We start from the raw sequence: 27949 nt of genomic DNA on the forward strand, positions 1-27949 counted from the left end.
TAAACAAATAAAAAGTACATGCATTTTATTTGTGCACACTTACAATTACTAAGATCAACTTGTAGTCACCATAAGGACATATCTCATACCGCATGCAATCAAGGGATATATATATATATATATATAGAGAGAGAGAGAGAGAGAGAGAGAGTTGCACACTCATGTGCACACACAACTTTTAATATATTTGTTGTTACTACCTAGGGTATGTAGACTCCCATCACAAATAAAGTTTGAAAAACCACATTTTTTCACCCATGAAGCATGGCTACATATGTAGAACAAAATGGGCCTATGTTGATATGTTTTCACATTTCATTATTCTTGTTGAAAGTAGCTAGGGTATATAAACTCCCATCACAAATGAAGTTTGAAAAAGCTCACTTGTTCAGCCCATGAAGCGACATATGTAGAGCAACATGGTGCCTACGTTGATTTATTTGCAGCCAATATAGACACCCACTGATATGTAAAATCCCATCACAAATGAAAATTTGAAAAACCCCGCTTGTTAAGACCATGAAGCCTGGTTACATATGTAGAGAAACAAGGGGCCTAGGTTGATTTATTGTTAGCCAATAAAGACAATATTTAGCCAGTATGGTGCGAGAGTTTAGCATAAATAGAGACATTTTAGCTTTTGGTCAAACTGTAATGCCATTACTTGAAGCTTGTGAAATGTTTGTATGATATATGTTCTGTGACAAGAGTTAGTCTTAAGCATCAGTTTTTATCCAGCACAATTAAAACATTCATTATAAGAGTCGGTGCAAGAAACAAAGGGAGGAAAAAAACAAAATAGTTGTGTCAAGTAGGAATCTACATTTTCATTGCTAATATATGTTTTATGTAACGAAATAAAAAGTTTATGTCAGGTACTAAGAAAATACAAGTCCATTACCTTTATCAAATTTATTTTCATAATATATTATTCCAACTGCATCTATGCTGTCCGATAACAGGTAGGGTGGAGTACACTCTAGTTATATACTAGCCAACATGAAATTGTGCATTACATTCCATTACGTAGTGTAGAATCCCCTTGTAGTTATATACCTGCCAAGAGAAATTATGCATTTCAGTTTCATTAAAAAAGCAACAAATAAAGCAAATTAATACAAATACTCTTGTCTAGAGTGTGCATGATTTGTCCAACTCAAACCAGGTCGATATGTGCCAAAGTTGTTACAGAGATATAGCATACTGCCTTTCCCATTTCAAAAGAGGAAATATGAATAAGGAATCTCAATGATCATACAAGAACTAGAAATGTACACACTACTGTGTTTAACTCACGCTGTGTCAGTATGTGCCTAAGTTGTTAAAGAGAGATTGCATAATGCCTTTCCCATTTTCAAAAGAGGAAATATAAATCGGAACCATTTTTTTAAGACACTGATTTTAAAATTAAAAAGCTTGTTTCGATTACAAATTAACCATCTACATCATTCTAAGTATTCACACCATTATTTCAGAGACGCTTGGAAGTAAATATGGAGCTATAAATATATCCTGTATTACGTTTTAAACTTAGACATTATTTTTATACAGTTCCTCTCACGTTTATAATGATATATTCTGCATTCTTAGGAACATCTTTTGTAAGAAAATAGAAAATTATGAAGCCCTTGCAAGATACTAGAAATCTTAGCTAATAAAAGAAATTCCCATAGATCAAATGAGAATTGAAAAGGGAGAAATGACAAACAAAAAGTACACATACATGTATGCAGGTGAATAGATATCAATAGAGTATTCCACTATGAAGGCATATGTGAGATGGGGACATGGGGAAAGAGGGAAGAGATGTTCTCAAGTCATCATTTTTGTTGCTACAATCAAGGTAGTGTATAAGGCTTATGAATACTCCACCTTTTGTACTTGTGACTTGAATGTGACACCCAAATTTGTAAGACCTAATTAATGTGTGTGTGGAGACACTAGGCCATCTACAAATGCATGTTGAAATAATGTGGCATCCATAGGACACACTAGACTAAAACTCACACTAGGACTCACTAGAACAAACCAAAACTAACTCAACTTGACTCCATTTCCTAACACCCCCCCATGGAGGAAGGTGAGTGACTACTAGAATGGAACCAAGAACAGAACATGACAATGACGGTCATCGAACTATGCAATGACGGTCTAGAACTAGACATGGCTTCCATGCTAACTCAGAGGCAAGTGAGCTCAGAGGCTACTGAGAATGGTATAGACTCAGAGGCTCACCTAGCATTGATCATGCATGGATGCATGACCAACTCAGAGGTCTAGGAGACCAATGCACCAACATCCTAGAACTCACGTGCCAAGCCTGATAAATAGACCTATCAAAGCCAATACATGGCTCCGACTCCAAGGACTGATAAGGGACATGGAGCCACACATGACAAATATAAACTCAACACATCATTTTAATTGACACCTCAAACATTCATTTTAGAGGGACTACTCAAGGTAGAAAACCTTTATTGATCCCAATCATCCCATAAATGATGCCAATAGCTGCTGCACATAAGACTGCAGATCCCGATCCAAAGAAGTATGTCGATGAAGAACATGGCGAGAATGCCCCGAATGATATGTCGACGTTGACCATGGGAGCAGCTACAAGGAGCAATCACATGATGACTGTCAAAATTTCGCGATGTGAGTCACCAAGATCGGAGTAGAGCCTCAAATTTGAGCAATTATGCCCAAAGAAGGCAAAATGCCCAAATGAATGCACCAAATAGTAACGAAATTATATCAATTTTGGAAAATCCCCAATAAATTTACATGTCGAAGGCTTCCATTATGCCAAAGGACTGCAAAAGTCAGAAAAGTCCTAAATTCTGGAAATTACGGGTTTTCTAAAATTTAGGGCTTTTCAAAATTTGTTGCAGGAAAGTATCCTAGCAACACTCAGAAGCCCTCTTATCATGAAAGTCCCAAAAAAAACTGAGTATCCAACCTGAAATTTCAAAACTCGACTTTTAGGTCAAAAAACAGAGTTTTGACCATGAGGATATTAGGCCTTCCCAGAGCTATTTTTTGTTTAGGCGTTATTATGTCCTCTTTTGGGGCAGGCACCCCTTTTGCATTAGTTTGTGAGGCTGTTTAGCCCTTCTTTAGTGCAGCACGTGCTGCAGGAGGCTGACGTGAAGTAGCCCCCCATGAACTGGAAAGGACCCTACTCAGGGTCCTTTTATAGGCTGCATGCCAGTTGGAGAGCAACCAGTCGGATGTCTGGTCGGACTGCAGGACTGACATTTGCCAAGTCCCAGGGGAGTTTCAACCCCTATATCAACCTCTCCCCTCCCATCTCTAAGAAGTTTTGCCACTTCCGGTGCCTCATTTTTGCACTTGTTGCGGCCTACCCTCCTGACTGAGGCACTTGGAGATGGAGTCTGGCACAGCAAAGATTCCTTGTCCTTGTTAAAACCCTAGAGTGCCAGAAGTTGAATAGTTGAAGTGCACGTGTTGTGAAATTTCTATCCTGGGAAAATCTTTCCGTGTTTTCTACATGTAAACGTAGCACTCAGTTCAGCCAGTTTCACAGAGCCAGCCCCTCTTCTCTTTTATACTATCTTTCTTGTGGCAGTTACAGCATCATCACACGCAGGTCTGGATGTTACAGAAGCAAGCTTGATGGACGAACTATCCAGTGTGGAAGTTCAAGATAAAAACTCAGCTCTAAGCCAGGAAACTATGGAAATTCATGATAGACAAGGAGAAGCCTCCAACCTCTACTCCATATCTCGAAAGAAGAATATCCTCCACTATGATGATGAAGATGATGATGATGAGCTGACTGATTGGGAGAAGGATGCACAAGTGCTGGTTATCATTTGGATGATGGTAGCGGCAAACATGATTATACTTATCTAGACAGGTACAACAATTTGTGGTTACTAGATCAACTCCCTTGTTGGTTGCAATCGGCAACACGGTTGAGTCTCAACAATTAATGGTAATGTTACTAAATCAACTCCCTCGTATTTACCAATGTTGTGTCACAATTCTTTTGGTGAGGGGAGTAAACGGCTGACCTTCAAGGAATTAAGTTCCTTGTTGATACAAGAATAGATGAGACAAAAATTGTGTGAAGGGGGGATGAAGCTACCTTGGTGGTTGACCTGATCACCTGCCACCTGACCAGATGGTATAATCCCTGAGTCTTGATCTATTTTTGTGGAGCACCCTGTCAGGATGTGTTGCCAATATCGACTGAATCGGTCCTACAAAGGTCAGCTCCTATCTGGGTAAATCTCAAAGAGTTTACCTCACCAATGTGAGTCAAAGCATCAGCAATCTTGTTCAAACTACCCTTCCGATATTATCTACTCATGTTGTCCTCTCCCTCAACTTAGGCATATCCTCTCATGGCTTCCATTCTGAAAGCTTGGGGCAGCTTCAGAGACACTCTTCGGAGAGTTACACCCTCCTCTCGCAAAGAAATAGATAAGCAGCCAGCCATGTGGAATGAATCTATATTAGATGAGCATGGCAGATCACTAGGAGTGTCACATTATATGCAATGGTCTAGATGGGAGAGGGGACCTGCTTCCACTGAAGGTGCCTAGAAGGCTTTTCGAAAGCTTCTAGAGGATCAGAGACTCTTATCAATTAGCCACCTCAGAGGGAGTGCGGTTAGGATGCAGCAGATAGAGGCAGCCATACCAACAGAGTGGATAAATACAAATGACATGCCGATCATAGAGTCCACTTGATTGGGAGCTTTCACAGGAACGGGTGTTCCTTTACAGGTTATTGCCTTGCGGGATGCACAAGAAGAGACCCTTGTTGTTGAGTCAAGAGGCGGACTTCGCAGATCTTCAGATGATATTCTTTTAGAGGTTGCCTTCCACGCTGTTAGGATTGCAGGTTACATAGAGTGGGGCATGGACTCATAGTGGTATCTTGATCCTGACCCTGTTCTCCTGGTACTTGGGTCTTGGAGACTCTGGTTATATGGTGGGAACAAGAGCCTGAACTTGAAGATGGGACTGAAGTTCTTACGCCATAACAGATTGTAATCGAAAGAGTTCCCTTGGGCTGAAAGCCTGATGTGCGTGCAACCTCGGCGTGGTGTAGAGAATGCATTCTGGTTGTCTGATTGGACTCCATGTTGGGGTATAGGCTGCTTGCCTTTGTCCGTTAATGCATGTGCAACAACCTAGCCAATCTGCTGAGATGTATCCTGCTGGAGCATGGAGGAGAATGCTGCAAGGAATTGAGCCTGAACAACCGGAGATGTAGGAGAGAGGGCCTGAGTGGTAGTAGGAACATTTGTACCACTAGTGGATGCACCCACTGTGGAAGGCAAGTGCTCATGCTGAGCAGCCTCATCACTGTCATCAAGTGACTCAAGACGGGGATGTTGGGGTGCCATGGTGAATTGCCACAGGAGAGAGAGGAAGCTTGAATGTATGGCTTCCCCTGCAAAGAAATTCCCAAACTCATATGGAGAAACTCGAGAGAAAGGTCGATGAAGAAGCTGCAAAATATGGCCCAAATAAGCCTGAACAGGGCTGGGAAAGGCCCCAAAATGGCTGTGAGAAAGAGGCTGGAATTTTATTTTATTTTTTGATTATAACACTAGGACTATTAGGACACTGACTTAGGCTAACCTAACCCAATTGCTTAACCCTACTTAGCACTAACCTAACCTAGCCCCCCCAACTAACTAAACCTAAACCTAACCCACTAACTAAATTGAGCTAGACCTAACTAACCTAATGTTTGCATGCAGGAGCAGCGGCACACGTGCATAAATCCGTGGCAGATTAAGCGGCATGGGGCAAGCGGTGGACTGAGGCGCTCCGAGTAGGCAACGAAAGGCGAGGAGGCAAACACGGGTCACGAAGCAGATGAGTCAAGGAAAGGGGGGTTGACGATGAAATGGGTGGGTGGCGATGGAATGGGTGGTCGACGACGGATAACAGATGACGGGTTGGGTTAGATTGGCGGAGCCACAAGATGGAGCCACAAAGGCTCATGGCTGGAACGACGCCAGACGACGGGATTGGCTACACGAACGGGATCACGATTATGTACCAGCTCTCTTGTAGTCCCATCGTGATCCCATTCGTGAGCCAATCCCGTCGTCTGGCGCCGTTCCAGCCATGACCCTTTGTGGCTCCACCCATCTAACCCAACCCGTCATCTGTTATCCGTCGTCAACCACCCATTCCATCATCAACCTCCCCTTCCTTGACTCATCTGCTTCGTGACCCGTGTTTGCCTCCTACTATGCCCACGCCTTCCGCTCCTGCATGTAAACATTAGGTTAGTTAGGTCTAGTTCAATTTAGTTAGCAGGTTAGGTTTAGGTTTAGTTAGTTGAGGAGCTAGGTTAGGTTAGTGCTAACTAGGGTTAAGCATTTGGGTTAGATTAGCCTAAGTCAGTGTCCTAACAGTCCTAGTAGTCTTAGGTTAGGGCTGTCATAACTATCTTAGGTGACTTAGGACCCCCCCCCCCCCCCCAATAAAATAATTTTTTTATAAAAAAATTTCAGCCTCTTTCTCACAGCCATTTTGGGGCCTTTCCCAACCTCGTTCAAGCTTATTTGGGCCATATTTTGCAGCTTCTTCATCGACCTTTCTCTCGAGCTTCTCCATATCAGTTTGGGAATTTCTTTGCAGAGGAAGCCACACATTCGAGCTGCCTCTCTCTCCCATGGCAGTTCACCATGGCACTCTAACGTCCCCGTCTTGAGTCACTTGATGACAATGATGAGGCTGCTCAACATGAGCACTTTGTTGGAATATGAAGCCAAAGTGAGTAAAAAATCAGTGTACTAGGTGTCTAGTAGGTGTTTTATAGTCTAGTGAGTCCTATGGATGCCATGTGTCATATTGGGAGTTATCCCATATGCATAGGAGTTCATGTGTGTGTGTGCTCTTATATAAGAGATGTACTTGTCTAGTGTCAAATGAATCAAGTATCAAGCTACAAGCTCTTTGGTCTATATGTAAGTACTCTCATTTTTGTTCATTGCTCTAGTCATTTCATTTCCATTTCATTATGTCTCCTTTTGAGTATCACTTCCTCTCTCCCTAGCCTACCCTCTCTCTCCCTCTTTCCACCATGTTCCTTCATGTGGTATCAAAGCCTCCCTTCCTACCTTCCCCTTCTTCTTGCTCTGTCTAGAGGATGAGAGAAGCCCACAAATGGAAGCTCCCCTCTCCTCTAAGGTAGAGCCTCCCTTCCCTTAGCCTCGCCATGGTTCCTCGCCATCAAGTACTCTAGTATCCTAGTGATTTAGCTCACTCTCGCATCAATTCGTGGTTCTCCCTCAACATTGGCAAACATTCCTCGTCGGTTGGTCGCCAAAAACTTGTTTTGGAGCAGTCCAGCAGCTGTTTTTTGACCTTTTGAGGTCCGATTTTGACGTTTTTTGACATTTTGGCACTGCCCAAACATAAATGACCTTGTCCCGCACCATTTCGAGAAAAAAAAATTATTTTAATTTTTTTCCATACAGCTGTACAGGCGTCCATATGTCCATACGGACCTCTGCAGGCGGTGTCCTATGCTAAAGGTCGAGATACAAATGCCATAGAACAACCAACTGTTGGAGCTATGATGCCGAGGGGAGTGATGCCAAAGACTATGCAAGCATATAACAATAGACACCCAACATCTGGGGAGAATGTAATCGGGCCAATGCTTGTAATGCAGTCTAGCCATGTTATGGCACTCCCTGGCATGCAGCCAAACCATGCTTTAGAGACATGGATGATGCCTTTGGATGCAGGACAACACTATGGTCGTTGTCAAGTGATTCCATCTGCAAATACTAAAGGATGTTGTGGGGAGAAGAGTTGTGGGGAGAAGAGTTCTAATGAAAGTAGCAGCTTAAATGGCTACGAACAGCAAGAACCAAAAGCTGTCATTTTGGAGGCCCCCGAGGGTATAACTCCTAGCTTTGCAATGCACGCACTTGATGGCACAAAGGCTAAATTCATGGATGCTTCTTCAGTGATTATGCAGCCCAGCCATGCTATTCCTCTCCCTAGTACGCTTTTCTTCTTTTTTAAGGGGATTCCATAAGTTGCCACGTGGCATCCTAGGAGGTAATCCCATAAGCAATACTGCTTTGTACTACCCTGGGCCATACCTATATAAGGGCTCTAGTTGTACTTGGCAAGACATTCATGACTTGTACTTCATTACTGAAATAGAAATTACAGCAAGAGTTCAATACTCAGCTGAATTCTAAAAAGGATTGACTTCCTCCTGTCCTTGTGCATTCTCTCACAAGTCTCTGTTGTAGGTCCAGCCCATGACCTTCCACTCCTACCTTTTTCCTGAAAACATAAGGTACTTCACTACTCTAACTTTCCTGCATATTCTACCAATTTTAGGGAAGTTTACTGTCAATTAGGAGCAGTCCTGTTGCATTGGTATCAGAGCTCATTTCATGGGAATTTGTGGGAAATTCTTTGTCCAATCGTTTTGAAATTTGGAGCATCTACTCTTGAGCGTAGGGCCTACCTCTCTGCAAAAATTCAGCGCCAAAAGTACTTTCTGTTGTGAGCTGCCACATGGCAAGCTCTGAGAAACCCTGATTTTCAAAGTGCTCAGAATTTGGGGCTTCTTGCATCAGTGGAAAGCCCTTGCTTCCCTGATCATTTCTATGTGTGGGAATCCTAAAATGGTGGAGGATTGAGTCAACATTGAACTGGTTTTCTCTCTGGCATAAGAAACTGAAGAAAGTGACGATCTGCTGTCAAACTAAGTCATTCTTGGCTTGATCTTTTTGCATCAATCTCTTGAGGCTGCTCCCTAAGTCTGGTCGTGATCCGAGACGGTTTGGGGAAGTTATGAGCCATTGAAGTGGTTTTCTCTCTGGCGCAAGAAACTGAAGAAAGTGATGATCTGCTATTTTCCTGCACCAAACTAAGTCATTCTTGGCTTGATCTATTCGCATCAATCTCTTGAGGCTCCCTAAGTCTAGTGGTGATCCGAGATGGTTTGGGGAAGTTATGAGCAATTCTCGACTGGCTGGCATGGAGGAACTGCTGCAAATTTCTGATGTACAACTCCATTTCGGGTCAGCTGTAGTGCATATGGTCGCCTAGCTCCATGGATGCAACTGATTAAGTGTGATATTGATTTGGACTTTTGTTAATGAGCAATTCAAAATTCAGTTGCAACAGTTAGCGCAGGGTTGATATTTGCCAAAAGATCTAGTAATTTCTTGCAATCCAAGTGTAATGTTATAAATTTATACTCCTAATTGACTCTTTGGTTCACTCTTGGCATAAGGATTGCCTAATCAAGTGGGAAATTTCAAGTTTTCTCTCTGAGTTGACCTACGAAATTAGGGCAAAACTAGCATTTGGGGCTTTTTGGTACTTTTTTTTATCAGGGCTTAACACAGTCCATTTACTCTAGATTCAAGTCATTCAAGATGCATGTCGAGAGATCTACTGGTCAAGCTAGTAAGAAGCCAATGGGTATCTTTGATTCCATCCCAAAAAAAGAACCAGTTGATGATTAGGCTGTAGTTTCTGAGTCCAATGATCCTCATGTTGGCAATGTTCGAGGGGATTTAGCAGCAACTCCTCAAGTACAAGCATCCCTTAACCAAGAGCAGATCATAAAGAGTTGTATGGACCCAATGCTACAAATATTCAAGAAGTTAACTAATGAGATTAAGACCAATATTTAGAGGATTGACCAAAGGATGCAGAACATGTCTGCTACTTTTAATAAAAGGTTGGACCAGTTCAAGAGAAGCCAAATTCATGATGGGAAGAGACCTGTGGATCCCCAAATTGATGGAGACTCAGGTTCAAATGATGATGATCATCATCCTATACATGTAACTGAACCGATTGGTTTTATGGCTTCTGCCCGAAGGACCTATCACTCTAGTGGAGTTACAGCTCATATGGATAAGGATTCAGCACATGGTAAGACTCCTAATAATAACAGTTCAGCAGTTGAAGAGTTGTGTCAAAAATTCCATGAATATAAGTTGCTACTAGCAGACCTTAGGGCAGCAATGACATTCCAGCAATATATACAAAGAGTTAAATCTATTGAACCAAAAGGACCTGTTCATCAAGACAAAGATATGAAAGACAAGATTATACTTCCTAAGTTCAAAGGTGATTCTACCTCTCCTGAGGAATTGGAGGAATGGCTTAGCAAGATGGATGACTACTTCCTTCTATATCCAAAGGGTGATCAAGGTAAAATCAGATTTGCTATTCTTCATCTGGAAGATTATGCCCGCTCTTGGTGAAGGCATCTACAGCAAGAAGGGTTAACTTTTAATGCTTGGGATGAATTCAAGACTGAAATGCTTAAAACTTTTATATCTCCTTTTACTAGGGATCAATATATTTGTAAGTGGTATGATCTTACTCAACAAGGTTCAGTGAAAATTTATATCAAACAGTTTTGAAAATTGACTCTGTTTGTTCATGGTATTGATGAAAGAGTTAGAATGCTCAAGTTCATCCATGCTCCTAGTATTGCTTCAGATGTTGCAGCTCAAAAGCCCAATTCTCTTAAAGAGGCCATGCAGTTGGCAAAGCTTTATGAACCCAAATACAATGGGAAGGAGAAGACTTTGGGTATTGGTCACTTTGGAACTAAACTTATGGTCAAAGGGGTTTCCAATGATGAAAGCAAACTTCCTGCACCTGCCACAACTTCTTCTATTTCTAGGTTCCCCACAGTGTATGGCAGTGGCATGGGACAACCTAAGGCTTACAAGGCTACAGATGTAAAGTCATCCTTTAAACCCACTCCAAAGGATGATCTGAGTGATAAAAGAAACAAGTTGGTTAAGCAGTTATCTCAAGCAATTATTGATGACAGGAAGAAGCAGAATTTATGCTACCTTTGTGATGAGAAGTGGACTCCTGAACATAGGAATGTGTGCAAAGCAAAAACAGGAGCAAAGTTGAGCTTGATTCTAGAGATTGATGAGGATTTATCTCCTAATACTTCTGCAGCAAAATCTGAATTTCATGAATATCAGGACTCTGTGAATGAAGGCCTTGATGATGATGAGGATCATAGTTTCAAAGGGGGGACCACCTTTCCCTTTGATCCAGGTGGGTTGATCTGAATTTCATGAATATCAGGACTCTGTGAATGAAGGCCTTGATGATGATGAGGATCATAGTTTCAAAGGGGGGACCACCTTTCCCTTTGATCCAAGGTGCTCAAATAGATCTAGACAATGGAACATTGAAGTTGTTGAAGGATACGAGGATGAGATCAAAAATCCTGATGGAAATGATGATGTGAATGATGATGAAGTATATTGAGATACACAATCAATTGTGTACAGCATATCTCCTGATGTTTTTATGGGCTGCAAGGGCTCTCAAACCTTTAGGTTAAAAGGAACAATCAATAACAGACCAGTCCACATTTTGGTTGACAGTGGGAGCACTCATAACTTCATTAATGCAAAGACACTTCAAACAGTGAAGTTATGCCCATCCACTTTGGATCATGGGATCAAAGTTGAGGTGGCTAATGGTCCGCATTCCCACAGTAAGCAATATTGTCAGGCTGCTCAAGTGCAACTTTCTCAAGACTATACTTTTCAGGGAGATCTATTTGTCTTGGAAATGGGACCTATTGACATTGTCCTTGTCCTTGGTTGTGAATGGTTGAGAACCTTGGGAGAATTCTCTATGGACCTTGATAGGCTATATATGAAGTTTATGCATGAAGGTGGCTAATGGTCCGCATTCCCACAGTAAGCAATATTGTCAGGCTGCTCAAGTGCAACTTTCTCAAGACTATACTTTTCAGGGAGATCTATTTGTCTTGGAAATGGGACCTATTGACATTGTCCTTGTCCTTGGTTGTGAATGGTTGAGAACCTTGGGAGAATTCTCTATGGACCTTGATAGGCTATATATGAAGTTTATGCATGAAGGTAAGCACATCACTTTGATGGGTCACCAATCTCCTAAATTGTCCCTAATTTCTGCAAGAAGAATGGCCAAAGACCTCAAAAGTGTTTGTGGAGTCTATGCTATTCAATTGACCAAGTCTCAAGAGGGTAATGGGTTGTTGGTGGAGGATAAAGACATGCAGTCCCTATTACAGCAATACTCTAATGTATTTGCTGATCTTCCCAACCATCTCCCTCCCATGAGAGATGTGGATCATGCAATTGTGTTGGAGCCAAGATCTAAGCCAATCAACAAAGCTCCATACAGACTTTCTAGAGTTGAAAGGGAAGAGGTGGCAAGGCAAATAAAGGAACTCCTCGACAAGGAATTTATTACACACAATCAGTCACCCTTTGCCTCTCCTGTGTTATTGGTTAAGAAAAAGGATGGCTCATTTAGAATGTGTATTAATTACAGGGATTTGAACAAAATGACAGTTAAGAATAGGTTTCCTATCCCTAGAATTGATGATCTGCTGGATGAGCTTAGAGGGGCAAAGTACTTCACAAAGATTGACCTAAGGTCAGGCTATCATCAAATCAGGATAAAGGAGGGAGATGAACATAAAACTGCCTTCAGGACAGAACGTGGGCTTTATCAATTCAAAGTGATGGCATTTGGCCTAACCAATGCACCTGCAACTTTCTAGGCCCTAATGAACAAGGTATTGCAGCCTTTCCTCTGTAAATTTGTGTTGGTATTCTTTGATGATATACTGATCTACAGCAAAACAAAAGAAGAGCATTTATTGCATGTCCAGCAAGTATTGGAAGTATTGAGGGCACACCAATTGTATGCCAAATCAAGTAAATGCACTTTCATGGATATTTGGGCCATATTGTCAGCAGTAGTGGCATTAAGGTGGATCCCAGCAAGGTAAAGTGTGTAAAGGATTGGTTTATAAGGCATTTTGCCAAATTGACAGCTCCTCTCACTGATCTTCTAAAAAAGAATGCTTTCCAATGGTCTGACAGTGCCAATAAGAGCTTTGAAGCATTAAAGGAGGCATTAACTTCAGCACCTATCTTGGTATGTCCTGATTTCTCTCAACCTTTTATAATTGAGGCTGATGCTAGTGGAAGGGGCATTGGAGCTGTCCTAAAGCAGAGTCATGGAGTTATTGCCTTTGAAAGTCGGAAATTGGATGACAAAGAGTCAAGTTTCCACATTTATGACCAAGAGATGTTGGCAATACTTCATGCAATCAAAAAGTGGCACCACTACATTTATGGCAGCCATTTCAAGGTCAAGACTGATCATAAGACTCTCAGATATTTTCTATCTCAGACTTCTCTATCACCCAAGCAAAGGAGATGGCTATCCATTGTGCAAAACTATGACTTTGACATAGATTACAAGATGCACAAAGAAAATATTGTGGCAGATTCTCTTTCCAGGATATGGGCTTGTACTTTATCATCTATTACTGAGGTTTATAAAGATTGGATCCATGGCATTCAAGAAGAGTATCTCAATGATCCTCAAGCAGCTGCTATGTTCCAAGACTTGCAAGATCTTGACTGTCAACAATATCCCAATTTCACGTTGCACAATGGGCTCTTGTGGTATAATGATAGAATATTTCTTACTGAAAATTCCTCCTATAAGCTGCTAATCTTGCAGGAATTTCACTCATCTCCTATAGCTGGGCATATAGGCCTCAACAAGACGTATGATAAGGTAAAACAGAGTTTTTACTGGAAGGGGCTTTGGAAAGATGTTCTTGCTTATGTTCAAAGCTGTAAACCCTGTCAACAAAACAGGGAGTTGAATTTGAGGCCAGCTGGTCTACTACAACCTCTACCTATACCTCAAGGTAAATGGACACATATCAGCATGGACTTTATTACAGGTCTACCAGTGACCTCTAAGGGTTGGAACAATATCTTTGTGGTTGTTGATAGACTTACTAAAGCTGCCCACTTCATTCCTACTAAGACCCAATTTACAGCTTCCAAGGTGGCTAAGCAATTCATGGAGAATGTGTTTAAATTACATGGACTTCCTCAGGAGATTGTGAGTGATCGTGATGCTAAGTTCATGGGGCATTTTTGGCAAGAGCTTTTCAGTTCCATGGGAACACTTCTTACCCCAAGTACAGTAGATCACCCTCAAACTGATGGGCAAACAGAGAAGGTTAACTACTGGTTGGAAGAGTATCTAAGGCATTTTTGCTTTGAGACCCAAGCATCATGGGATCAATGGTTGCATCTAGCTGAATTTTGTTATAATACCACCAAGCATACTTCAATTGGTATGAGCTCTTTTGAAGCCATGTTTGGCTGTAAAGCTCATGTCCCATCAACCATTATTGATCAAGCATTGACAAGCCAACAAGCCAAGGATGATTTGGCTCACATGACTGCTCTATTACAGCAATGTAAAGATAATATGGTAAGGGCCCAAGCAAGGAGGCCCAAGCAAGGATGAAGGATTATGCTGATGAGCATAGGAGAGATCTTCATTTTGAAGAAGGGAATTATGTATTTCTCAGATTACATAAGTCTAGGCATGCTTCTTTGAAAGGTAATACCAATGTTAAACTTACTCATAGGTATTATGGACCTTACAAGGTTTTGAGGAAAGTTGGGGAAGTGGCTTATGAGTTGGAGCTCCCACCATCCTCTAGAATACACAAAGTATTCCATGTATCACTGCTCAAGAAGTATTTGGGGCCTAAGGAGCAAGTTATGGAAGAGCTACCTCCTATGGATGAAGAGGGCCAAATTGAGTATATACCTAAGAAGATCCTTGGATTTAGAGATCATGTGTTGAGGAACAAGTCCTACATGGCATATCTTATCAAATGGAGAGGTCTACCTAACGAGGAGTCTTCTTGGCAACCATCTACAATTGTGGAGCAATACCCTCAATTGCTTAGCTGAATTCTATGGCCAAAATTGAGTCTTTATAAGCAGATTTGATTTTCTCTTGCTATATAGCATATATGGACATGCTGCAGCATTCACTATCCTTTCTCAGATCAGCATGTCTCTCACTGGATTATATGATCAGATCTGTTATATTGGACAGCATAGCTCTTCCACCCAATTGCTTGATTTCCACCCAATTGCTTGATTTCTTAATGCCAAGTCAGTCACATGTAAATAAGGGCAGATACATAAGGCTCCAATATAACGGTGGGTCATTTATCTTGATGGATCCTGAGGTCCATGTGTGAGAGGAAGAGAAGTTTATTTGTGCACAACACACTTAATGTTCTTGGGTATGAGTACGTATTGTCTAAAAGAAAGAGAGAGAGAGAGAGAAAATCACATAGGCACAGATCAAGAGCATGGATGGTTCGAACCTTAAAACCAGTATCTACATGCATTTAATACTATCATCATATCAAAGAGTGCTTCACTTTGCACATGTGTATATGCTTTTTTTTTTTTGTGAGAAGAATATTTTATCGCTGTGAAATAATTACATTCCAGGTACTCTAGAAGCGGAGTAACTACTACTCAACCAAAAAACTCAGTATAGGCCATATATACATCATGGTCAATCAAACGAGTCTGAAAGCAATCATAAAACGATTGCCACAGAGATCGTTTGAAAAAAATAAAAGATGGAAAAGTAGGATCACCAAAGACTATGATTTCTGTCCATCCATAGAGTCCAAAGTGCCCAATAGCGTACAAATCTTGCTCGAAGCCCCTGACCAATGAGAGTGCGGAAATCACAAGTATGTGGACAATGCCAAAAAATGTGAGGCACAGATTCAGCAGAATGTAGACATCGGTGGCAAACAGCCGGGGCAATATGTCTATGCACATGTATATATGCACAAAGATGGATTTGTCCATAAACACAATTAGAAAGGGATAAAAAAGCTAAAAGGTGGTTTCATACAAGCTAAAAGACAAAATAATTCACTACCCCTCATGTAAGGCAAAAAACGTAATCCACATAAAGTGACAAAGTCACTTAAGACCCTCACAAAGAGACAAAAACCTAAACTTAAAACGCATCACAATGACCCAAACTACTACTAATCTTAATGCTAACCACTTGTTGACATGGGCAACTTGACCAACGGTAGTATAAAGAGACAAGAGAGCTGCCATCTCCAAAGAGAAATATTCAGCAAAAGACAACAACACTGAGGATCTTCACAAGAGGACAAAAAACTGACCCTAACAACACATTAAAAAGCACTAAACAACCACTAACTCTAATCTTAACCCAAAATTATGGTAGTCAACTTGACCAAAAGAACTAGAATTATCAACTGGGACCTTGATTAGACCTTGCAGGGGAAAGAGAGAGAGAGAGAGGGTTCCCAAGAAATAGCACTTACCTGCGTAGAGTTCGAGGGCGTCGAGGCCTGCGCGGCTGGTGATTCTGTAGTTGATGTATTCCCCGTAGTTGAAAGGCTTGTAGTGAGCCTCGACCTGCTCCTCTAATGGCTTCACCGCCGTAGCTCGCTGAGGCTGAACGAAGAATCCGAGCGACAGCCTCGCCTTGCCAGAATTCAGCACAGCCCGATGCTCCGCGCATCGTAACGCACCGTTCGTCCACACCTGATTCCGTCACGCTGCTCGTTAGAACCACGTCACTCTAATAGACAATGAGCAATACAAAAAGCGAAATCTTCCCGACCTTCATGACATCGCCCACGTTCACGACGAAGGCATCAGCCCTGGGCTTAACTGCTCTCCACTCGCCGTCCTTGCCCCGTAGCTGCAGACCACCCACTTCGTCCTGATAGAGCAGTGTAAGAACGTTGGGATCAGTATGAGCACCCAGGCCAATTGCTAGGGATGGTTCCGGGCATGGTGGATAGTAGTTGTAACGAATTCCTGATGCGTGGCTGTCGAAACATGATTGAATTGCAACGCTTGGTTCCAATCCCATTCCTTCCATCAAGATCTCGGTAACTGTTCTTGCAATTGTTTCCATGGATTTTGCATACTCCTCAAAGCAATCGCTGCAATTTATCTCAGTATTATGAGTCCGCCTCTCTCTTCTCACACACGCACAATCCCAAATCCACATACATGTACACCCAAGTACCTGAATTCCTTGTTTCCCTCCGGCCAAGCAACGTCGATAAAGTTGGAGTTGACTGTCTCGAGAATCGTTCCGACATTAACAGCCTCGAACCAACCATGCTGAGATCTTGAAGGGTCGAACTTTCCTCTGAAGTTCGCAACCTTCTCCTTAGTACTTGATGGCAATTCGAAGAAGCTACGACCGAACGATTCCATTTTTCTTAGAAGCTCCGGCTGCAGGCCATGGTTCACCAGTTGAAAGAAGCCCCACTCTTTACATACAGAGCACACCCAGTCGGCCATGCGACTGCGCTCTTCCTGACTGTGGCAGGAGACAAGAGCGGAGAGATCGAAGGCGGGAAGCTCAAAGTCAGGGAGGAAAGCATCATGGGGAACCTGAGGGCGAGTTGTTTCGGGAAGGACGAACTGGGGGGGCAAAGTTCGGGCAGAGTTAGCGAGGGCAGCGACGTCGCTAAGGCTATTGACGGAGAGCACAGAAGCAGAGAGATCAATGTTGGAAGGTCTAAGGATCTGAGCTTGTGCCATATTCGCGACGATACGCAGCTGCAGTCGATGAACGGATGAGGAACTGAAAGAATGGAGCGTTGGCAAGGAAGTTAATAAGCTTTGTGATTGTCGTACTTTATAATTATAATCCTTAATAATGTTGATACAGTTTTTTCTTAATTATAATCCTTAATAATGTTAATACAGTTTTTCTTTCTTATTTCTTACTTTCAGCTTTGTGATTCTCGTCGTTGGCGTGGGCGGGTATCACGAGATAGAGTATTTCTTTCTTATTTTAAGCAAGGAAGTTAATAAGCTTTGTGATTGTCGTACTTTATAATTATAATGCTTAATAATATTGATACATTTTTCTTAATTATAATCCTTAATAATGTTGATATAGTTTTTTTTTCTTATTTCTTACTTTCAGCTTTGTGATTCTCGTGGTTGGCATGGGCGGGTATCACGAGATAGAGTATTTCTTTCTTATTTTAAGCAAGGAAGTTAATAAGCTTTGTGATTGTTGTACTTTATAGTTATAATCCTTAATAATGTTGATACAGTTTTTCTTAATTATAATCCTTAATAATGTTGATATAGTTTTTTTTTCTTATTTCTTACTTTCAGCTTTGTGATTCTTGTGGTTGGCGTGGGTGGGTATCACGAGATAGAGTATTTCTTTCTTATTTTAAGCTTTGTGATTCTCTTTGGGGACGTGGGTGTGACGTGGGCGAGTATAAGGACGACGTGGGTGGGTATAAGAATGTAAGACTAACGTGAGAGAGAGAGAGAGAGAGAGAGAGAGAGAGAGACTATCGTAAGAGAGAAAGAGAGAAAGAACAAGGTGATTGATATATTTATCATTCATCAGGCCTACCCTACCTCAAGTGAAATTTCCAAAGCGAGCATTAAATTGGAGGGCCCAAATTCAGGAAGGGACAATGAAGATGAAAAGCGAGAAGGAGATTAGGAGTGTGCACAGAGGATGGCCCAAAAGTCATAAAAGGGGACCCCAAATCATCAATACTCTCTACCAAGGTTGGGATTAGCCAATGGGAATTTCAAACAACCCAAAAAAGGAAACAAGGTGAATCACCCTTATCATTTAAACGGCCTGCCCGAAAAGAGAGATGGCAAATCTAATGAGAATCCAAGCCCTAGGAACTACCCTAAAGCTAGAAGAAAGCAAGCGAAGCAATGCTCTAGATGAGATAATTAGACAAGATGTTGATTTTAAAAGCAAAAATCGAATATGATGTGCGTTGAAGATTTAAGTGCCTGCTATTGAACAACCTTGGTTTGGAATCACATTAAAAAAGAGCAGTGGACAGACTAGCGAAACCAAATCTGCATCAAGCAGAGAAATGCCGCTCCCCTAGTTGAACAAATAGAGAAGCAAACGCTGTAAAAGTACTAGCAAAAGTTTTCGAGCAAGCGTGAGACGAGGATTGGAACAACCAATATGCTACTTGTAAAAAAGAACACAAATGGAGCATAAGAGACAAAGCAAATGCTCTTAGCTCCACAGTTCCAGTTAAAAGTGGCTCTATCGATCCATGACATATATGTAGGTGCGGAGACACCACCAACGCCAACAGAGGATTCCACAGCACAGTGTGTTCTTGCCACCGATTAGCAGCATCGTCTTTGACCTCAAGTGCTTTTCAACGCCTTGGCTTTGGGTTTCATTGATGATCTATATTCCCTTTCTTCATTTGCAAGCTCCTTTTCTTCATCTGCAGAGTGTTCCCTGCGTGTCTCTTAATAAAATTCAATGCACAACGAAAGCCAAAACACATGTGTGATGAATGCCATGTGTCAAACTGCCACATCGTATTTGGAGAACAAAAGATCCGAAGAAATAAAGAAGAACAAGTGTGCAGGAAGACTAGTGAACCAGTGAAAAATTTTACAAACTTTGGAATTAGAAATTTTTGGAAATCGCGATTTTTCACTTTCAAAATAAAATGTCTACTAAGCCCTACCCCATTCGGGGTAGGCCAATAAGGGGATTTTCCCCTTTAAGGCCAAATCATCACTAAGGCCTTCCCCATAGGGTAGGCCAAAAAGAGTAGAAGTGTATGGAACTAAAGAAGAAATCAATTGCATGCTGTTATACAGCCAGCCAGCAAGCACATATGTGTACATGTATAATCACGGACTACCACTCCTTGCGAATGTCAAAATCTCAAAATGGTACCTGTTGTCATCATCAATGAACTGTGCACAAAAAGCAGAGAATTCCTCAATAAGAGAAAAAGAACCACTAGCAACAATAGGAGCACTAGTGACTATAGTTCACATGAACGACTTGATGTGGGCAGTAGTTATACGGGGCCAATAGATGAGTTGATGTGGGCAGTAGTAACTAAGGGGCCAGCAGATGATCTAGAAGCTGATTAACAAGAATCGCAAGGGAGAGGTTTGGGTGAACATTGTGAAGGAAAGGTGATAATAAGAAAGGAGGAGATGCAGAGCAAGCGTAAAGGGAACTAGAAATGAACAATGAGAGGAACGATGAAACAAATCGTGCCATGCACTAAAGCGAAATCAACGAAATGAATGGCACCATCAAAACAAAGCACCAGTGTGACATCAACGAAAGAAAGAAAGAGATGTTGGTAGAATGCATGGGAGGTAAATAGCAAGGCCCTAGTATGTGGACTAATAGATGCAATTCCCTTTCAATGAAACGTCATCTCACTAAGACCTCCGTACCGAGCAGGACAAAATTTATAATTCAATTAGCATTAGTTTCTCATGCTCCCTAAATTAAAAGTTTATCCTGAGCCAAGGCTTGCGAACACATTATTGGTAAGGTCAAAATAATCTCCCTGAATTAAAAGTTTATCCTAAGCCAAGAATTGTGAACACATTATTGGCAAGGTCAAAATAATCTCCCTCATTGCCCTCTTCCTCTCCCTTTTCTTTTTAATTTATTTTTTATTTTTTATTTTAAAACACCAATTGTATTAATAGGATGATCAACCTTGGCCAAAAAGGACCTTATACAAAATTTGGCCTTCATAAGAGAGTGGCCCTAGACCTATGCTACATGCATCGGGCTTTCCCCTGCCCCAACCAGAGATCTTGGGGTGCCGATTCAATATGTAATATGTTACTACCCTCCTCCGAAATCTAGGGTATGGGGGAACAAGGTCCATACAAAAATTGGCTGAGAGTTTTTTGACCAGTATTCTTCCTAACATCCATTGCACACTCAACCCATCCTTCATAGTTACACAATTTGATGGCCATTTGTCAATGATCCTTTCTAAGACCGCTCTTAGCAAGTCAGACTCCCCATCTGTTAGGCGATGCTACACCCACCTATCCTTCATCGACCAGGCACCAACCTTCAATCTGCCTTACCTGCATTCCAGACATCCGCCCATGTCCTTATGCCTTTTCTAAAGAGATTCTGTGGCTCTTGCAATGTCGTGCCAGGCAAAGGCTGTTGAGATATCGAGCTCCACTCGTGATATGCCAGGGTGACTGTTGTGAATTTATGTCACTGACTTGTTAGCTGTAGATGCGGTTGGTACATCGCCCACGAATAATAGCTGGATGATAGCTATCCTTATCTACTCTAGTTCGTGGCTCAGTTAGTATGCCACCTTAGTTAGTTGAGTTTGGTTTGAGACCCACATATAGGGTTCTTCTATTTCTTTGTACTTGAGTTCTTTTGGCTTTCACAACTAAGAAGAGGAAAACTATTTTCAGCCTTCACCTGTGTGTGTATTCCCCCATTGTGCATGTGAGAAAGCCGCAAGTGAGACTCCTTCCCTTTCTCCCACTATCTTCACATGGTATCAGAGCCTTGTTCGTGGTAAGGAGCTCATGAAAACAAACCAAGTTCATGGTGTCCTGGTAAGAGGACCAGTGTTGCTTTCCTATTTCGAGTTTGGGAGCAAATCTCTGCAGGTAGCACAGCCAGAAGTGCAAGAGTGCATTGTCTCAGATTGAGACGCCCTTCGCAGTGTGGCGAGAGGACAGTATATGCTGCGGGCAATTTTGGGGCCATTTCGAGGCCATTTTGGGGCCCATTTTGAAGGTGGAATTTCTTCGCAGGCACTCAAAAAAAAGGCCCTGTTTTTGCTGTGCGACCACTCCTCGGCTGGTCGGTGAAAAGTTGCCACAGGAATTGCATTGTATGCCTGTGTGCAGAGATATTGGGAGTTGCAGAATCATGCTTGTTGCCTGTTGATGCAAAATCATCACTAGGAAGTGAGTGTGTGGTCAAATACCACTTTCGTCAGTTTTGCAGATTTGCCCGTGTGAGGCAAAAGCTGTGTTTTTCGCAGTGACAGAATATTTTTCAGTGTTCTATAATGGCATCTGATTCTCTTTCACAGATTGTCATAGAAAAGCTTGATAAGAACAACTTCCAGGCATGGAAGTTTAGAATGACGAATTTCCTTATGGGAAAAGGCTATTGGGAGTTCATTTCAGGAAATGAAGAAGAACCAGTTCTTCCTAATGTTCCCAATCAACAGGAAATGCAGGCATTTAAAGGATGGCATGAGAGAGCCAGAAAAGTTATGTACTGGCTGTCTATCAGTATTTCAGATTCTATGATTGTGCATATTCATGATGCAAGTACGCCAAAGGAGGCATGGGACACTTTGGCAAAAATGTACAGCACAAATACGCAAGCCAGGAAAATGCAGCTCAAATAGGAGTTGCACAATGTGCAGAGAGAAAATTTGAGCATAAATGACTACCACATGAAGGTGAAGAAAATTGCAGATGCACTTGCTTCTATTGGGTCGCCAGTGGAAGATGATGATCTAGTTTCTATGACCTTGAATGGTCTACGAAAGGATTATGCACAGTTCCGGACATCCATTGCCGTTCATGAAAAATTTCCTGATTTTGAAGAGTTGTTTGCTCTTCTAATTTTTGAAGAGCAGAGAAATGGGGGTGCATCTTCTTCAGGAGGAACTTCAAAAGAAACTGTCTTCTACTCAAATGTTGGAAGAGGTAGAGGCAGAGGTAGAGGAGGCTGATCTGCAGGCTGTGGTAGAAATCAGAATATGCAGCAAACTCAAGAAAACTAGTCCTATGGAGGAGGACGTGGTAACTCTAGAGATAGGGGGAGCCAAAGAGGTCGTGGTGGATGGCAGAGAGGCCAAAATGCAAACAACAATGTTGAATGCTACTACTGTGGTAAAATGGGTCATATGGCTAAGGACTGCTACAAAAAGCAGAATGACATTATGAATGGAAAATTGCAGCAAGGCAATTATGCATCTTTTAGTAGACAGGGTGATGATGAAATGAGCATCTATTTATGGTGCAGCATATGACAAATTCTATGACAAGTGCAGAAGAACGGAATGATGTGTGGTATGTTGACTCAGGTGCATCAAACCACATGACAGGTCATGCAGAATGGATGCAGGATGCAAGGAAAATGGAAAAACCAGGATTTGTGGAGATTGGTGATGATACTACACATCCTATTGTGCAGATTGGTAAAATTCCTTTGTCTATGCAGGATGGGAAAAAAAAAAACCTGTCTGATGTATTTCATGTCCCGAACATCACCAGGAACCTGGTTTCTGTTGGTCAAATGGTTGAGCAGGGCTTGCAGGTCAGATTTAATCCTCATGGATGCTTTATTGAGGATATGAAAAATAACAGTCGCTTGATAGCAAAAGGAAAGAAGAAGGGCAGGATGTTTATGTTGGATGCGGACATGCCTGAATTGAGTGCAGCAATGTTTGCGCATGGGACCGGTGTAGTTGCAGATATTGATATTTGGCATAAACGCATTGGTCATGTTAATATACAGCGACTTCAATCAATGCAAGCCCAAAATTTTGTTGCAAGATTGCCTAAATTCAAGGTTGCAGAAATACATAAGGTTTGTGAAGCCTGTCAATTTGGAAAACAGGCAAGGAAACCATTTCCTAGGCATGTTCAAGAGAGTAAAAAGCCATTGGAATTAATCCACTCTAATGTGTGGACTACTAAAGCTGCATCTATTGGAGGTTGTCACTATTTTGTCACTTTTATTGATGACTTCAGCAGAAAAGTCTGGGTGTATTTTATGAAAAAGAAAAGTGAAGTGTTTGGGCACTTCAAAGCTTTTAAAGCTATGGTTGAAAAAGAAACAGGCCAGCAAATAAAATGCCTAAGGTCAGATGGAGGGGGAGAGTACCTCTCAAATGAGTTTGCAAGGTTCTTGCAGGAGCATGGCATAAAGCAGCAATATTCATGCAGTCATACCCCACAGCAAAATGGACTTGCAGAAAGGAAAAATAGGAATATTGAAGAGGTATCTCGGGCCATGCTAAATGAGAAAGATCTACCAGATTATTATTGGGCTGAAGCAGTTGCTACAGCAGTTTACACAATGAACAGGACTCCCACTGTAGCAATACATGGCATGATGCCAGAGGAGATGTATACTGGTAGGAAACCAGACATTTCTCATTTGAAAATTTTTGGTTGCATTGCCTATGTTCATGTGCCAGATGAGTTGAGGTCCAAGTTGGATCCAAAAGCTGAGGTGCGTCTTTATTGGTTATTCTCTGCAGCAGAAAGGGTATAGATGCTATAACCCTTCTACTCGTAAGTTTACAGTGAGCAGAGATGTTGCTCCTCATGTCGTAAATAGATGTTGTCTATGTGCCAATCATGTACAAGTCCGAGCATTTGCAGAAATGGTCTACCTAGGATCGCTTCATATCCATGCTGCTGGTTGAATTCCATGACCACAAATCGAACAGGGTACATGAAGCCAACTCATGATAACTCCTAGGGGTTTAGCAGTTCCATTGTCGGCTAGGTTTGCCACTAGATAGGTGTGCTCGAGAGAAGGTTTTCCCCACCTCTCTAAGCATTCCTTGGTGTAGACAGTCACACCCACTCCCCCATCCAGGATGGCATCAACCTTTTGGTTCTAGTAGGTTGTAGGGATAGCTGCATTAGTTTCATCACCTTCGAAGTATTGGCCTAACTTATTGATGGGGACCTTGGGTAGGTTCTGACTCTCCTTGAGTGGTTGGTCGACTTTGGGGCTGGTAGGACCTTGGGGCAAGAATTGCCCGTTCATCTAGTTTGAGAGGTCTTGCCTGAGGGTAGGATTCCCTCTTAACAAGGATGTGATTGGCATCCTGACCTCTGTGGAGAGGAGAGCTACTAACCCGGCAGTATCGCATGGTTCCTAAGAGGTATCCCTACCTACTGATAGAGGATCCGTGAGACCGTAGAGGTCTCTTCCTCTCTTAGCTTCCACAACATAGGGTCCTCCATATGACAAGTGTCAAGTTGTGGGGATAGGGCTAAGGTGATAGGTCATGGGGATAGGAAGCTAAAGCGATGGGTCATGGAGATAGAAACTTGTAGTGTCGCCGATTGGTTCTTGATGATTTTGAAGCTTTTATCCACTCGAGCCCCTTTCCAGATGAAAGATTATTCTATGAGCAAATATGGTTGCAGAAACTTATTCATTGGAGATACATTTTCAATGACGTGACAACCATTGTAGTAGAGTGGGAACCTGGGGAGGAGTAATAACTAGATTATGAACAAGAGAAACCCCATTTGTCCCTAATCAAAACCAATATTTCTGTGGTTCAAGTTTTTTGTGATAAGGGGATGCCAAACTACCTATTCTACCATCTCAATACAAAAAACAATTACATTTGAATGACACATGAGATGTTTTGCAAAATGTGACAATTTCTCCTTCCAAACCAATTTTGAATACATACATCTTCTAGATTGGGACTATAGGTGTCATAGACCTCATCTGCTTTTGTTATTGCAATCCGGAATATGACCCAGTAGTAGTCAACCAAGACATCTAGCTATATTATAAGCTTGAAAAGTGAATTATGGCTAAAGGTTATAAGTTAGAGGGAGTTGCCAAGCTCACAAGGAAATTCCATGAACCATAGATTAAAGTGCCAACTAGAATAAAGGAGCCATTAAGCTAAGGTACTGAAAAAAGAAAAACTAGAGGACTAAGATCATAGTCGACTAGTAACATACTCATAATGGAAACTTTCTATTAATAATTGAAAAGAAGGGGTTCAATAGCTATTTCAAGAACACAGAAAACAGCAAGGATGTTAGAACTAGCATGCTCAGAGGCTCAACCCCAGGCCATCCACTGTTTTGAGGAACCCACTTTAAGGGTTGCACACATAGAAATTTGTACACCAAATTGTTCAAGTCATGCCCTCAAAGGTAACTTAAAAAATCACCAACATATCCACTGCTATATTCAAACATGGACTTAACCATATTTTCTATGATTATTTAGAGATCATTTCATGCATGCTTCACACACATGAAAATCATGATGCGATGATTTACTAGTTGTATGCTCCGCAATCTCTATTTTTCCCACATGACAAGAATGTAGACTGAATGGCATGACTGGAGACAAAAAGCACCTCAAAAGCGCAACTCCAACTTACAAAGAAGGTAGGACACATCTTCACATTGTCAATGTATTTCTCTATTGCAAATTTTGACATTATGCTCCCTTTCTTCGCCCTTTTTTGCAAGACTAACACTCATAAGTACCTTCTTCGCCCTTTTCATAAAAATAACATAGTTTTTTTATACTACGTTTACGAATAAACTGTGTTATTTGTACAAATAAAGTTATTATGAGGCATAAAGTTATTTGTGCAACGAAGGAACAAGGAGAGGAGTGGGTAGTGTCCCTTAAATAATGAGGCCAATATGAAGAGGGAGGCATGGAGATAAGACACGAGGAGGCCTGATGAGCAAGAGAGAGGTAGTCGGATAGTTCTTGAAGAAGACAGTGAGAGAAGAGAGGAGGAAGGCTTGCATGGATGGAAGGGGGAGATTGGAGCAGCTGGATGAGAGGCTCAAAAGAGGTAGGCATCAATGGAGAGCTTGTGAGGACTATAGTCATAGTCCTTCTAGTCTGTCACATAGCAAAGGTGCCTTTGTCACCATGCTACCAACCTATAATATCCTAAGGGGTACCACAAGCCCATTGCATTCATAGGGTAGTGTATCTATTGCAAATTTTGGCATTATGCTCCCTTTCTTAAAGTTAGGAAATGTACAAAGGGTAGGACTCCTTCACTAAGTTGCATTAATTTGCACATATTTTTTTTAATTTGAAAAAAAACATTTAAATTTGCATTTTTAATGATTTAAAAAGTTCCAAACGTTTTTTCCCACTTTATTCGTACAAATATATTCGTATGAATAATTGGCTATTCGTACGAATAACTTTATTTGTACAAATAACACAGTTTATTCGTAAACGTAGTATAAAAAAATAACCACTCTCATTTTTTGTATTCGTACGAATACATCCACCTGCCTTCCTTGCCACCTCAACTACTTGCTTGCTAGCCCTGCTACCTCCTTCTTGCTTATGGTACCTACCAGCTCACCCACCTTTCATAAGTACCTTCTTCGCCCTTTTTTGCAAGACTAACACTCATCTCTCTTGCGAGAGATGTGTGATGCAGTCTTTCATTATTAATTAATGTTGCTTACAAGAGGTTAAGGAGCTTTGGCTTGACTAGCGACTGTTGTTAGGCACATTTCTAGGAATCGATCGTTCTTTCATGCTTAGTGAGGCCGACAATAATGTATGCATCACCCTTTTGAGGGAGTGATCTCTTGGCATTTGAGTGGAGGAGATTTGAGAGGCTATAGGTCATTATGGGTTCTTGGATGATTTAGAGTAATCCCTCATCTCTGCATTAGATAGTGTAGCTAGAGTTTGCCATGGCACCACTCTAGATTGATGCCACTTTTCAAATAGTGACATACCTTCACTGCATTCTAGCCTTGCCTAGTTGGAGACTTTGAGATTGCACTGGAGTCATTCATATTACTAGCAGATAGAGGGGTTAGTATAGTTGGTATGCATATATGTCCAGATGGTTTGCTACCCAGGGTATTCACTTTTGTATTGTATTTTAGTGTCTAGACTAGCACTCATCTCTCTTGCGAGAGTTGTGTGCTATAGTCTGTTTTTATTATTTAATGTTTTTTTTGTATAGTAGTCTTTTTAATGTTTGTTTTGATTTATGTTTGAGACTGGCACTTATCTCTCCTATGAGAGTTGTGTGTTACAGTTTCAATTTCCATATAAATAATTATTTTTATTTGAGGCTGGTGGCACTCATCTCTCTTAAGAGAGTTGTGTGTTGCAATCTCAGTTTGTAAAGACATGTTTGTACTGCATTTTTTTCTCGAGCCAATTCGCCCATCGTCTATTAGCAGCAGTCCCGACTAAAGCTTGGCACACTTCCAACAATCTAGCAAGAACCAAAAAAGAAGTGGCAAATCTAGTTTGACAAAACTGCCTTAGTTGCTTCACAGAGTGCTCTCTGAATACTGCATGCAAGTATTGATGGCTCTTTATAAAACTCACTATCGCATTAGCATCTTGTAGCACTAGTTGCACAAATGGCAATTGTCCAATATCTTTCAACAATAAGTTGAGATTATGAGTGCCACATGGCACCCATGTCAAAGTGGGATACTTTGCCATGATCATCTCAC

The 27949-nt window shown here is 41.5% G+C and overlaps 1 protein-coding gene across 1 annotated transcript; it reads right to left on the bottom strand.

The window, feature by feature from the left end:
• Positions 1-804: 804 nt before the first annotated feature.
• LOC147881411 (jasmonate-induced oxygenase 4-like) lies at positions 805-17526 on the bottom strand. The gene is made up of 4 exons (XM_087369756.1): positions 16947-17526; positions 16533-16860; positions 16231-16453; positions 805-1056 (listed from the first exon to the last, which is right to left on the bottom strand). Exons 1-4 carry the CDS (start codon positions 17468-17470, stop codon positions 1049-1051), a joined length of 1083 nt encoding a protein of 360 aa, XP_087225882.1. The 5' UTR covers positions 17471-17526; the 3' UTR covers positions 805-1048.
• Between the last annotated feature and the right edge of the window lie 10423 nt (positions 17527-27949).

This window comes from Dipteris shenzhenensis, chromosome 31 (assembly GCF_047967505.1).
Source record: "Dipteris shenzhenensis isolate YYH24624 ecotype China chromosome 31, Dip_SZ_1.0, whole genome shotgun sequence".
NCBI classification, from domain to species: Eukaryota; Viridiplantae; Streptophyta; class Polypodiopsida; order Gleicheniales; family Dipteridaceae; genus Dipteris; species Dipteris shenzhenensis.

Bases quoted from the DNA above. Each gene is read 5' to 3' on its own strand.
- LOC147881411 (XM_087369756.1), bottom strand. From the start codon at position 17,470: ATGGCACAAGCTCAGATCCTTAGACCTTCCAACATTGATCTCTCTGCT. The intron at 16,861-16,946 runs GTACTTGGGTGT...GATAAATTGCAG, and splicing joins GAGGGAAACAAGGAATTCAG to CGATTGCTTTGAGGAGTATG. The intron at 16,454-16,532 runs GTCGGGAAGATT...TGACGGAATCAG, and splicing joins ACGTGGGCGATGTCATGAAG to GTGTGGACGAACGGTGCGTT.